General features: G+C 39.7%; 1 protein-coding gene across 1 annotated transcript in view; it reads left to right on the top strand.

Moving 5' to 3' along the window:
- Positions 1-12,907, top strand: part of MYCBP2 (MYC binding protein 2, E3 ubiquitin protein ligase) — a 243,252-nt gene that overhangs the window by 81,692 nt on the left and 148,653 nt on the right. The window contains exons 12-18 of the mRNA XM_018565383.1: positions 1,047-1,123; positions 2,686-2,890; positions 5,957-6,121; positions 7,544-7,702; positions 9,583-9,787; positions 10,781-10,926; positions 11,463-11,564. Coding sequence (XP_018420885.1) covers positions 1,047-1,123; positions 2,686-2,890; positions 5,957-6,121; positions 7,544-7,702; positions 9,583-9,787; positions 10,781-10,926; positions 11,463-11,564 — 1,059 coding nt within the window. The remainder of the gene's footprint in view (positions 1-1,046; positions 1,124-2,685; positions 2,891-5,956; positions 6,122-7,543; positions 7,703-9,582; positions 9,788-10,780; positions 10,927-11,462; positions 11,565-12,907) is intronic.

Raw genomic sequence — 12,907 nt, 5'->3', positions numbered from 1 at the left:
TTTTTTTTTTTTTTTTTTTTTTTTTTGTGTGCAGCGGTATGAGACACAGTACAACCGCCTCACACTCCGCTGTGCCCCTAGAGCTAAATGAAATGTCACTTGTGCCAAGAAAAAAAAGAACAGTGCGATGCGCTGGGATGAGCGCATCAGCACTGTGTCGGAGCACTGCACACCAGACGCTGTGCAGTTAGTGCAGCATCTGGTGTGAATGGGCCCTGGGGAAGATTCCACTGCTGCAGTGGAGGAGGAGGAGACAGGCTGGAGGTTAGACTGTAACAGCTGGCTGGCTTGGCGCTTTGGGTGAGTATAACTTTTTTTTAATTTTAGCAAGTAGACAACAAGTGGCATTTAACCTTTGCAATGAGGGAGTAGCCCCACTGCACGGGTTAAAAAAAATGTTTTCCTGGAGTTCCTCACTAACAAACCTATTTGATGATGCAAGTGTCTACCTATATTCTACCTTTAAAGAATTAAGGATCCATTGAGACATCTGCAGTTAAGGCCACAAATACTGCATCACATCTCTGTCAGAAGAGAGTGTTAAGGTGTCCATACACTTTGCAAATTTTGGCCTGTTTTTGAGGAGTCGCCCGAAATTCGCACAGTGTGCGCCGCTGTCGATATCCCTCGTTCAGGTCCACGATCAGAGGAGCTGGCTGGAAAATCTTCGTACGATCAGAGCCGGCAGCCAATAAGCTTGCTGGCTTTGTTTTGGTATTGTGTCAGAATACAATACAAACAGCTGGATTTCTCAATCGACACTCCTTAGTGTTGTTGATGGAGGAAACTGCTCTATTTTTCCTGTTCAGCCCGCGGGTTGAACAAGAAAAATAGAGCATTGTATGGCCAGCCTTAGATGATAGATTGCATGTGGTGATTGTACAATCTTATTCTCTTTATTATTAAACCATCAAGATTGCCCAGCCATTTTGTGAACAAGCATCTACATATTTACGTAGATATTATGGATTTTTACTGGTTGTAAATGTTCTGGCTACTCAGTATTGCCAAAAAATAGCTTTCTTTGTAAATTTCTCTCCTTAAAGGCACTGGCTTTGATGAAGAATTGGCTGTTCTGGGCGCAGGAAGAGAGTTTGCTCTGATGAAAACATCTAGTGGAAAGGTATATTGAACTATATTTTTATAACATTTAAAAAAAAAAAAACTGCTTCTTTTAAAGGAAACCTGTGCTAAGAGAAATACTTAGGTTCTGAACAGCTATGACCGACTGTTTAACCCCTTCATGACTGGAGACGTACACTGTACTTCCCGCCACAAAGGGACCAAATGACTTGTCACGTACACTGTACGTGACGAGTTATTTGCTGCACTAGAAGGCTGGTAACCGCTGAGAATCAGCGGTTACCATTCATTAATGTATCCCTCAGTTTAGAGGCATCCATTAATGAAAGGGTTAACCTTTTTCAGACACCCGATACCTTAGTATCGGGTGTCTGAGAGTCAAAGCTGAGCGGGCACACATGCCGGCTTTTGCCGGCATTCTGACAGCTCGTATAGATCGAGAGATATCTCTCTCAAGCTATACTGGCTTTTTTTTTTTTTTTTTTTTCACTTTCAGGAATAGATACATAGTGTGTCATTTACGAACATAAACTAAAAACAAGCTCAGTCATGAAGGGGTTAAAACAGACCAAGAACACGGCTGCTGCAGCAGCTGTGATCTTGGTAAAACCGCTTCAGGAGCCGGACTATATCTCCATTTGATGGCCCTGAAGCAGTTAAACTTATAAAGCTTAAAATGTGTTGGTGTAGGTAAAAGCACATCATGCCGTTTTTCAATATACCCATTTTGATGTATTTAGTAGCAGTCGAAAAGGAATATAGTGTGAGTTTTAGTAGGATTGAGTGTTCCTATTATTTTAATACTAGCTGGAATGAACTTTACCAATGTTAGCGAGTCATATTTACATGACAGTCCATGTACCCATTGCACTCCTGACTGCATATCCATCAAAATAACATGGGTGCTCGGTAGTCGACGAATGGCCACTGTCATAATGATGCCATAAGTGTGCTATGCTACCTTTTTTGCATGTACGTCAATAAATAGACGTATTCTATCTGCTTTTGGAGTGGCGGTGTCCATATTCTTTTGCATCATATTTACATGAGTTGTGATATGAGCAGATCTGCCACATATTTAGGTATTAGTGTGCCAAAAGAACTACCCTGCAGACTGTTCCTCTCTAGAATGAAAAGTGCCCAGGGCTAGTAAAAAGTAGCATTCAGACCTGGAAGTGGCAGAATACTTGTCAATTTCGAACAAGAGTAAACGCTGGGAAAAGTATGAAACCACAGGCTTACTTGCTTCATCTCCCCTGTGATCTGTCCAGTGCTACCATAGGCTTTAGATGGTTCTTATGTAATCTTGACAGATTTGAACAAATGTAGTGCCAGCTGGGGGGTAACATAATATCAGAGAACCTTCACCTTGAGAAAATGCAGGTAGCCTGATTGGAAGGTTGTAATTGACTATTCCCAGCTAGAGCATTCAGTCAATTTTAGTCTTTTGTGCAGCCAAGTGTGCTTATAGGTCTCGTCATTTTGAACAAATTAACCTTTTGGCCAACTCTGTTTATAAGGCTTGTTAAAAATGGTTCCTAGTAAGGAATGCCACATACATGTACTTTTCAAATTAAGTTTTTTAATTGCATATCTACCCAGGTTTATTACACTGGCAAATATCAGAGCCTAGGCATCAAGCAAGGTGGTCCCTCTTCTGGGAAGTGGGTGGAACTTCCAATAACAAAATCTCCAAAGATTGTCCAGTTCTCTGTTGGTCACGATGGTTCTCATGCCTTACTCTCTGCTGATGATGGGAGTGTATTTTTCACTGGCACAGCAAGTAAAGGGGAAGATGGCGAATCAAGTAAGTATCTTTCACTCTCTCACTTGGTTGGTTTCCAGAAGTACCTCCAATGTCTTCTCATCCTAAAATGTCCATGTACTTTAAAGCATAGACACTTTACATCATTTTACCAGGAGATCAGATTTTTAGGTGTACAGCCGAATGTCTATTTTACAGTGTCATGTAATCTTTATCCCAAAAAGGTATGTCAGAGTTGGCACTTGTTTCTTTTCATTTAAGCCACTTTGTCATGTAGTATTGTAGTAGCTTTATAGACGTTCGTGATCTTTCAGAAAATATTATTTTTACATGTAGTTCCTTGAATCGGAATAACACGTTTCTATGTGCACTCTAGTATGATTCTTACTTTGTCCTTTTATACATCATTAAATATAATGTTTAAGCATGTATATCCCATTTTTTAAAATTTTATTTCAAACAATTTTGCATTTTGGTCTACCAGTTCTAAAATGTTCAGACCCCAGAACCAGACTGGTGTCCTGACTTTTCTCTATGGCACTAATGCAGCTAGGTCTTGTTACTGCCACCAGCTTGTGATTGGACAGTAAATGAGAATTAGTAGACTGATGTACTCATCTCTCTCACTCTGCTCTCTTCTCCTGTAAGCATCTTCCTTGTTAGCACGAGTACTGCAGCTGACTGATTCATTGTGCTGTTTCTCTTTTCCTAATTTGAGCCCCACCTGTACATGGGGGTACCAGAGGCTAATGCCAAGGCACATTCAGATACCTACACCGTTTACTTTTAATAAAACACTTTATGTAGTTAAGTGTTTATGTAAAATGTATAAAGTGGTGTTTGTTTTTTTTCTGCCTGCAGTTGAGCTTTAAAGAGGAACTTTACCCTTCTGTTTAATATGACAACAAAGGCACACTTAGGAATGTTTAGTAATGACAATATACGAACGGATACTTGTGGATAAGCGCAGGCTTTTTATTCTTTGTATATCTGTTATTTTTTTCCTCTTCCCCTTTCTGTGGCCATTTTTTCTAAGGGCACATTAATCCATCTCCCCTTACTTCCTGGAACTCTGGCACATGTGACCAGGACATGTGACATGCACATCATCTCGGGGCATGCACATTAATGCTGTCCCCTGAGATTTTGCAGTTTACGGAATGAGATTTCCCAGCAATGCACTACTGATGTAACCTTCCACACAGGCTGCATTACTAAGAGGACCAGGAAGTGGAAAAACAGTAGTTGTAAGTAAAAGAATAATATGTTTACTTAAAGAACAACTCTGGGCACAAATTGTATTAACCCTTGCAGTGGGGCTAACCCTGCACTGCAGGGGATGACTGCTTGTTTTTGTCTAGATTTAACAAAAAAAGTTACTCATTCGGAGCTGGCTGTCCCGATGATATGTCCCTCAGCGTCCTCGCGTCCTATACACTGTGTATAGAATGTAATGACTCAGGGACCTTAGACCGATGCAGGGGGGAGGGGGAGCAAAGCGAAAGGAAACAATCTAAGAGCCGTCCGGCTTTGAGGACTGGGGGAATAAAAACTTTTTTTTTTTTTGAGCGTAGACAAAAACCAGCACTTAAGGCTCCGTTCACACATAGCGGTTTGAAAGTCAGTGCGGTTTTCCGTGCACTTTTTAACATATGCGCAGTTTCCGTATGTTGGTGTCTACTACTATAGCCAGAATGCACGGAGGTTGCCCAGAATTTCGCATTCGTACTTTTTTGAGCGAGGCGTGTTTTCGTGGTGTGCAGACCCTAACGAGATGCAAGGTGTAAACAAAATGCATTTAAATGCATTCATATTTATGTTTTGCGCATTTAAATGTGCACGGAAACCAATAATGTGTAAACGGAGCCTCGCTGCAAGGGTTACTACAATTTGTGCCCAGAGTTCCGCTTTAACTAATCAATGTTAGATGATTTCATATTGGCAAGTAGCACCACATACTGATGTGATTTTTAGTGTGGTAAAGGTCTGCTTTAAGTGCAGCTCCTCCTAAGATTTCCGTACTGGGGAGCTTTACCCCAATTTCTCCTTTTTGGTGACTCAACAGTAAGGAAATCTCAACTAGGACACATGCTGCATAAGACCTAGCATGTGTTCTGAGCCTTCCTATTCTGCTAGTAAAAGTGCTATTATTGCTCTCTGTTTCCTGCTTGGGAGTAATTCTCCTTTCTTTTGTTGTGGTGATTCAGCAGTATGTGCAGGGAAATCATCCCATCAGGGGGCACGGATATAAAATCCTGACATTTTCTAAGCTTTGGCCATTCTATGTAAAGCTTCAAACAATGGCTAAAAGTCTACTTTATTTACTTTTAGAAGCATTATGTTAGTATGATATAAATGTTGCACCTTAATTGAATTTTACCTTAAAGGGTTAATAAACCTTCAGCAGTTTTTGCATATAGCTACTGCTGGCAAGCAGTAGCTATATGCAAAAACTTTGGAACCCCCCGCCCCTTTCGAACCGGTTTAAACTTACCTGTGTCTTCGCCGCGCGCTCCCGTCTGAACATCTGAAGAGGCTCGAGTGGCTACAAAGGATCTTGGGGCGGGCGCATGCGCAATTCAGATGTTCGGCCGGGAGACGAGGAGAGACACAAGGTAAGTCTATGGAGTAGCGTGCGCCCGCACAGACTCCGTGGGACATGAGAGCAGAGGAGTCGGCGCTGGATCAGAGACCTGCACCAGCGCTGGAAGGACATCTGAAAACTACACTGAAGAAGAAGATGATCGGATTAAGAGGCATGATTTAAGGTAAGTCCTTACACTAACAGGGGGAGGGAAAAACAACATTAGCCTTTAATGTCACTTGAACTCGCCTACACCAATACAGCTAATATATTTCATGCACACAATTTGTTTGCAAAAGTATTGTTTTCTGGGAAATTGTAAATGTAATTTTATGTTCCTTAAACCATATATCTTTATTTTGAAAGCTTAAAATCTGACTTTTTTTTTCTGTGTGTGTGATCCTGAGAATAATGTAATAAGGGGTTAATCTTCATAATATAGCAATTACACTTAAATTGCTGCTTATTGTAACAAATGCATAATTGTCTATAATTACCATAACATCGCTGTTTGAACTTTGCAGCAAAGAGCAGGAGACAGTCTAAACCATACAAACCTAAGAAAATGATCAAAATGGAAGGTAAATTTGTTGTGAGCACAGCGTGCAATAATGGGAGCAGTTCAGTCCTTACCAAGGATGGTGAGCTGTATATGTTCGGGAAAGATGCCATCTATGCTGACAACTCAAGTAAGTGATGGAAATTGAATGGGACTATTTTTCCTCTCAGGCTCTCACTTCACTGTGTTAAATGCGAGGCTTTGCACACTGTTCAGGTTTGCAGTAGTTATACATTTATGTATTTTGTAGCTGGTCCTGGAAATCATTATAGAAATTGTTTACCGTTCATAAGATACTTTTTTATACCTACCACAATTTCTGATTTTGCTGGGTCTTTCCCAAAATTTAGGTCACCAAAGGAAGGGCAGTTAAAATTGGATTGTCTTCACACAAATATAAGCTTGTCTGAGTAAATGGTAACAGAGCTTAAATAGAATGTAAAAGGGTGTTGTAGATTTTTGTTAGAAAGATATAAACTATTTCATATCTAATATTTTGTAGATTTCAGATCCTTTTCACATGGTTCAGTGGCTCTACTAAGCCCCATTGGGTAAAAACAACGGTTTATAGTCTACAATGGAAATATTGATCACAGTGACTTATCCCTTATCAGATGTCTCTGTCTGAGGTTTTAGTCAAGAAAAGTCGGGGAAACAGCGTGGAGCTACTTTTAGCCCCCATTCACACCTAGGCATTTTGTCGCGCAACAAAATGCTCAGCACATGAATTCCCATTGATTTCAGTGCCCCGATTTTCACACTTGAGTGTATTGTGCTAGGAACCTCACATCCAGAGACGGGATATGAAGAAACACTTTTAGTATAGTGAAAACCTAGTTAGAACCTCCTGTCAGGCTTTTGTTATGGTCATGACCCCTCAATGGGTAAAGTGACAGATTCTGTTTAAAGAGGAACTCCAGAATTTTAAGAACTTAACCCTTGCACTGTTAGGGTTAAGTGTTTAGGGCGTTTGCAAAGGTATCCGAGAGGCGCGGGGGGCAATTGCCACTGCAGGCTACTCTTCTGGATACTGAGAGGACCCCTCCACTGGACAGTCAATAGGAAGTGTCTACATCATGTAGGCAGGGATGTGGACACCCAACGAAGGACCCCATTTTCCAAACAGAAGAAAGATAAAATACTCGGGACTGGAGTCTTGCATTACCTGTTTTAGGGCATATTTTGTTTTACTTTTTTTTTTTGGCAATACCACTGATCAGTTGGGGGAAGGGTGGGATAGGGGGAGACTGTAGACCAGCTTTAATTGATGCTTTATAGAATTACTCCAAAGGAAAGATTAGCCTTTAATATCTTGAATATCTTTTTACTTAAATATTTGCGTAAGATGTTTTTTTTATTCATTTGTTTTATTTTTCAAGACTTGCAGTTGGTTCATGTATTATTTGAAATGTGATCGTCTTGGCAATGTTTTTAAATGTGAATTTAAATTTCATGGTTGGTCACTTCATGTCAAGTTTGCCTAAGACAGCCATACATCTTTTGCACACATTTTTTGTATGTAGACTTTTAATCATCTTAAACCTTCTTGCAGACTTGGTAACAGACCTGAAAGGACATGTAGTTACACAAGTAGCCATGGGAAAAGCTCACACTTGTGTGTTGACTAAGAAAGGAGAGGTATGGACTTTTGGTGTAAATAACAAGGGACAGTGTGGAAGAGATACTGGAGCTTTGAGCCAAGGAGCAAAAGGTAACCATTTTATACATTGATTTGCTTACTTCTGCTCTGCATTAGAAAGCTTAATTCTCATACTCTAGTTTTTTTTGTTTTTTTGTCTGAAATATCTATTAATGCCATCTAAGCTTTTAAATAATTTTTTTTTTTTTTTATCATTGTTATCAGAATTATATTAATCAACTTCATCACTTGATTAGGTCTCCTTGTGCACATAAACAATATTTCATGTTTTCCAGTATGTGGCATTTGTGAACAAATGTGTGTATTGGACTACTTTTTTTCATGGTGTTTTTTATGTGTAGTATATCAAAGTGCAACTCTGCATACTTAGAATCACATTTGGAATACAAATAAGTCACCGAAATAAACAAATTTACCATTTTTTTTCTGTTTGTGCTTCTGAGCTTTTCATTGTCGGATTTTGAGCAGCAACTTAAAATAAGTAAAGGCTCATATTGATTTAAAGTAGAATTAAAGTCTTGTATTTTTTTTTTTTTTTTTGCTATATCTACTGCTAGATTTAGTGTTTGCTGCTTTTTTAAAATATATTTTGCAGCACAAGACATTGCACATTGTGGTGCATTGCGGAGCAGGTGCTTTGGGATGCCAATATAAATTATTGCAACTCTATGCACCGCACTGGTGTAAATTACCTCTAAACCCTTAACTCCACTATACTCCCACCCACTGCTGCTAACAGAGCTTAACTTATCCAAAGGCCAAAGTAATATTTAGCTTATAGGAGCTTTTGGCCTTCCTTGAGATACTGGTGGGCCAGTGATTCTGCGACCTGAGTCCATTCACACGGGTGGTTATTCGCTTTATTTCGGCCGTACAAATACGCGTGGAACCACTCTAAACATAAAAAACAATGCACTTTAATTTGCATTGTTCAGACTTTTGTGGCGGCCGCATGGTACAAAACCGCTCGGCCCGCAAAATAGTACAAGCGCAATTTCGGGGGGCGGATTCTGCATGTTTGCGGCTGTAGCAATAGCCCCAAACAAGCGGATTATGTGCAGTTGTAAAGATTGAGACTGAGGGCGATTGATGGTTTTTTTTTTTTTATTCCTTACATTTGCAAATAATCGCTCCAACAGTTGTTTCTTTCTCATATGCATGCAATGTGCCGAGCTGGATGTTGCATGTATATTTTGTATTATATTAGATACAATTTTAGTGCTTAGTAGCTCTTTTTCACCTTTTTTTGCATCAATGGCGCAGATCTTGTTTATTAGTTTAATTCTCACCAAGCTTCTTGCTGACAGTCTTGTAGCCCATGCCAGCCTTGTGCAGGTCTACAATCTTGTCCCTAACGTCCGTTGACATCTCTTTGGTCTTGCTCTTGGTGGTGAGGTTTGAATGGAAGAAAGATTCTGTGGACAGGTGTCTTTTTATATACATAACTAGTTGTTGTTAGGAGCACCTTCTTACATTGACAGGACTAACCTATGTACCACATAGCCAGTCTGTGGGAGCCACTATTATTGTTGGTTGGTAGGAGATCAAATACTTCTTTTACTCACTGAACTGCAACTCAGTTTATAATATTTTGTATCGTGTTTTTTTTCTGGATTTTTAGTTGATATTCTGTCTCATTTAAAATACACCTATGATAAACATAGACCTTTCATTTCTTTGTAAGTGGGCAAACTTACAAAACCAGCAGGGGATCAAATCATTATTTTCCACACTGTAGTTGCAGAATTTGTGTAATTATTTTGTGGTTTAGCTAAGCTTAACTAAACTGCCCATCTAAATGCTTAAAAATCATTGAATATTATTTGCTTGCATAGAAACTTCCTCTGCCTTCAAGGGTGTGGTCTTTAGATACTATCTTGTTGTTTCTTTGTTTTTTTCCCCTCTAAGTTTTATGTATTCTGTTACAGCAGGATTTGGGGTCGAGAACATGGCAACAGCCATGGATGAAGACCTGGAGGAAGAGCTGGATGAGAAGGATGATAAATCTTTAATGTGCCCCCCTCGAATGCATAAATGGAAGTTGGAACATTGCATGGTTTGCACTGTCTGTGGAGACTGCACTGGATATGGAGCCAGCTGTGTTAGCAGTGGACGCCCGGACCGTGTTCCAGGAGGGTATGAACATGTAATTTAGTGTTTGCTAAGCCGGTCTCAATTCCATCCTGTGGCCGAGTATAAACAGCTATTTTATTTAATCTTTGATTTTACACGTGTTCTATGAGTATCAACAAGATATTTAAACTGCATTGACGAGCTTTCTTAAAGCCTATTAAAAAAAGGTTTAGGTTCTCTGCAAGAAGAGAACCACTTCTCCGGCAGCCCATTTCTTCTACCGTCAATCTGTTTCAGTGCTGCAACCTCCATTAGATATTTGTCAGTTTCAGGACAGTCTGTGTGTCCTCTGCTGCATGCTGTAAATCCATCATCCCGACCTTATGTCACTGCTTAATCCTGTAGTGACGTAGTGGTCAGAGGATAGAACCACAGTGTGCGACAGGGTACATAGGCATGTGACATTCCATCAATTTGAATACAGACACTGATGGAGACCGCAGCGCTGGAACTCAGGAAAGGTATCGGGCACAGGGTTATGACTACCTTTAGAACTACCATTCCAAGGTGGTAGTTGAAATTTGTTTAAAGGGTTTAAAAAATTCTGTTTGATGTTTTTAAGGTTGGCTTCAAATCTGCGCTTCGGTAATGCACACTACAACAAATATTTCAAAGTAATGCTGTTTGGGATGTCTTTTTGGGATGTGTTGCAAAGTATTCTTATTGGCACCCATGCACACCTTGAACGTGCACTGCATGTGGTTGCAGTGCACCACAGGGAACAGATGGGGGAACTATCTTGGTGTTGTGGTGTGTTTCGTAAGGAAAAAGTTACATGTTTGTGTTTTGCGCGTGTTGAGGTGTGTTGGCAGCCCATTGCAAATGAATGGGCTGCCACAATGTACTGCAGAGGTGTGAAGAGGACCTTAATGTTTTTTTAGTAGCACAGGAAATGTATGTACTAGCATTAAGAAGCTAATATTGGGGGGAAAAAAAGTACTGGGTCTAATGGTTCTTGCAATTACATTATTTTGTCTCGTATTCCTTATGTTGCAGAGTTTGTGGTTGTGGTTCTGGAGAGTCAGGCTGCGCAGTATGTGGATGTTGCAAAGCTTGTGCTCGAGAACTGGATGGACATGAAGCACGGCAAAGAGGAATTCTAGATGCAGTGAAAGAGATGATACCTTTAGACCTGCTCCTAGGTAAAGGTGTGAAGTTTTCCCTTTTTATTGTTTTTTCACTTTTATCTGCATCTCCCTTCATTATCGTTAGCTCTGGATTTGGGATTTATAAGTGTGCACGTAGACGAAATGTAAAACATATTCAGCACAGCTTCCCCATGTTTCAACTTTTTTAAAACAAAGCTAGTATAGTAAAATACCTGATGATATCACAAGAAGAGATTGTAGTCCATCACAGGAGTGAGCTTGGAGCGGTGATGCCGACACTGAAGTGAAGGACAGTGTCGGCATCAATTCAGAGATGATTTGAGGATCTACAGCCAAGTGTTACACAAATAAGATACATTTTTGTCAATGGTTAAGGTACATGAATGTATTTTTCAAGATTTAACTCCTGAGTTTAGTGGCACTTTAAGTATTGGTAGCTTTACTAAGGGCCTTGAGCCAGTCAATCACATTTGGATTTGCCTTTTTTTTTGCAAACAATTATTCTGTTCTAATGAGAAGCAGTTTGTTAAACTTTTTTGGGGTTTTTTGTTTTCTTGGAACTCTTTCAGCTGTGCCAGTGCCAGGGGTTAACATTGATGAACACCTTCAGTTACGTCAGGATGACAAGAGACAGAGGGTCAACAGGAGACACCGGATAGATGATGGGAGAGGTAAACTTGCCTATGAAATTGTTTGTGCTATAGTTTATAATTGAAATAGTAAGCCCTGGACTAAGTTGGTATATTTTTGGACAGTGTTTTACTTTAACCCCTTTCAAGGATACTGATGACAACTGTCATTTTAATTTCCTATCTGCATTTATTAAATAGGTAATCTTTCATGCCCATATTTGTCTCAATCTTAAAAACTATATGGAAGTTACTGTTTTTGTGTTTTTGTACTGTCATTTTATTTTTTATTTCTCCTTTTTTTAGGCAATAATAAACCTAATGGAAATATAGGTATGGCGACTATCCTGATAACTGGTAATAGTTATGAATGTATACTGTAGGTAAACATGTGTACTTCTCAAACCACAGCAGCTTTGTGAATCACATGGTGTTGGTTTCAGATTAGTATGGATTGCTAAAGGTACCTCTTTTATATTTGTTTTTTCAATGCAAACAGGTTTTAAACATACTTTTTTTTTTCTGCATATAAAATAAATAAAAAGCAGATAATGGAGCTGCAAATCATGTACTGTAGCTACTGAATATTGTCAAGTAAGTAAATCAATAGTTGTATTCATGAATAATTGCAGTGGGGCAAGAACAACTGCTATGAACCTGGGAAGAAATAGACACAGGATGATAATACAAACAATTTACTAATACATATTTGTTTAAACAAATCTTTTTTTTTTTTAACCTGAATGTCAAATACTTTAGTGGGGAAATTTACATACCATCTTGGAAAGAGCCATATTGTTTCTGCTCAGCTTCTTGTTGCACCTTCTTCCTGCAGGGGTGAAGCTGATCTCTGTATTTACTAAGTATTTTAAAGCCCAACTCTAGGCTAATGTTTGAATCTACAAAAAGATCTCCCGGCAGCTGGAAAAAAAAAAAAAGCAGCCGTGGCTCTGCAATTTCACACCTTCAATCCAAAGCTGTCTTGCATAGTTTTGTTCTTCCCCACAAGATGTCCTCTGTCTTCCGGGTTGAATGCCACCCAGCCACAGTGCATACTGTGCTCCCCGCCCCTCACTTATTTTGTAATGATGCAGAGATGACTGTCCACCACTGGAGGAGATCGGGAAAGGCAAAGGACCTTGCTCGTCAGGAGAACAACCTGAAGATATCTGGAAAAGGTGTATTAAAAACCCCATAAAATACAGCACTGGGGCCTCCAGGGAGGACAGGGGGGAACCGGAAGGCAGGGGCCTGAGCCCACATTTGGGCTTTATTGCTTTGATGCTTATTTAGTACATAGCGTGGTAAGTTAAAACCTCCAGACAATTTCTTTTTGATAGAATGGGTAAGAGTAAATCTTTGTTTTGTGAGCCCATCTGAGAGCT

This window comes from Nanorana parkeri, unplaced genomic scaffold (assembly GCF_000935625.1).
Source record: "Nanorana parkeri isolate BGI_ZX_2015 unplaced genomic scaffold, ASM93562v1 scaffold838, whole genome shotgun sequence".
Lineage (NCBI taxonomy): Eukaryota > Metazoa > Chordata > Amphibia > Anura > Dicroglossidae > Nanorana > Nanorana parkeri.
The sequence above is the reverse complement of the archived record's forward strand: the minus strand, read 5'-3'. Positions and strand labels throughout refer to the sequence as shown.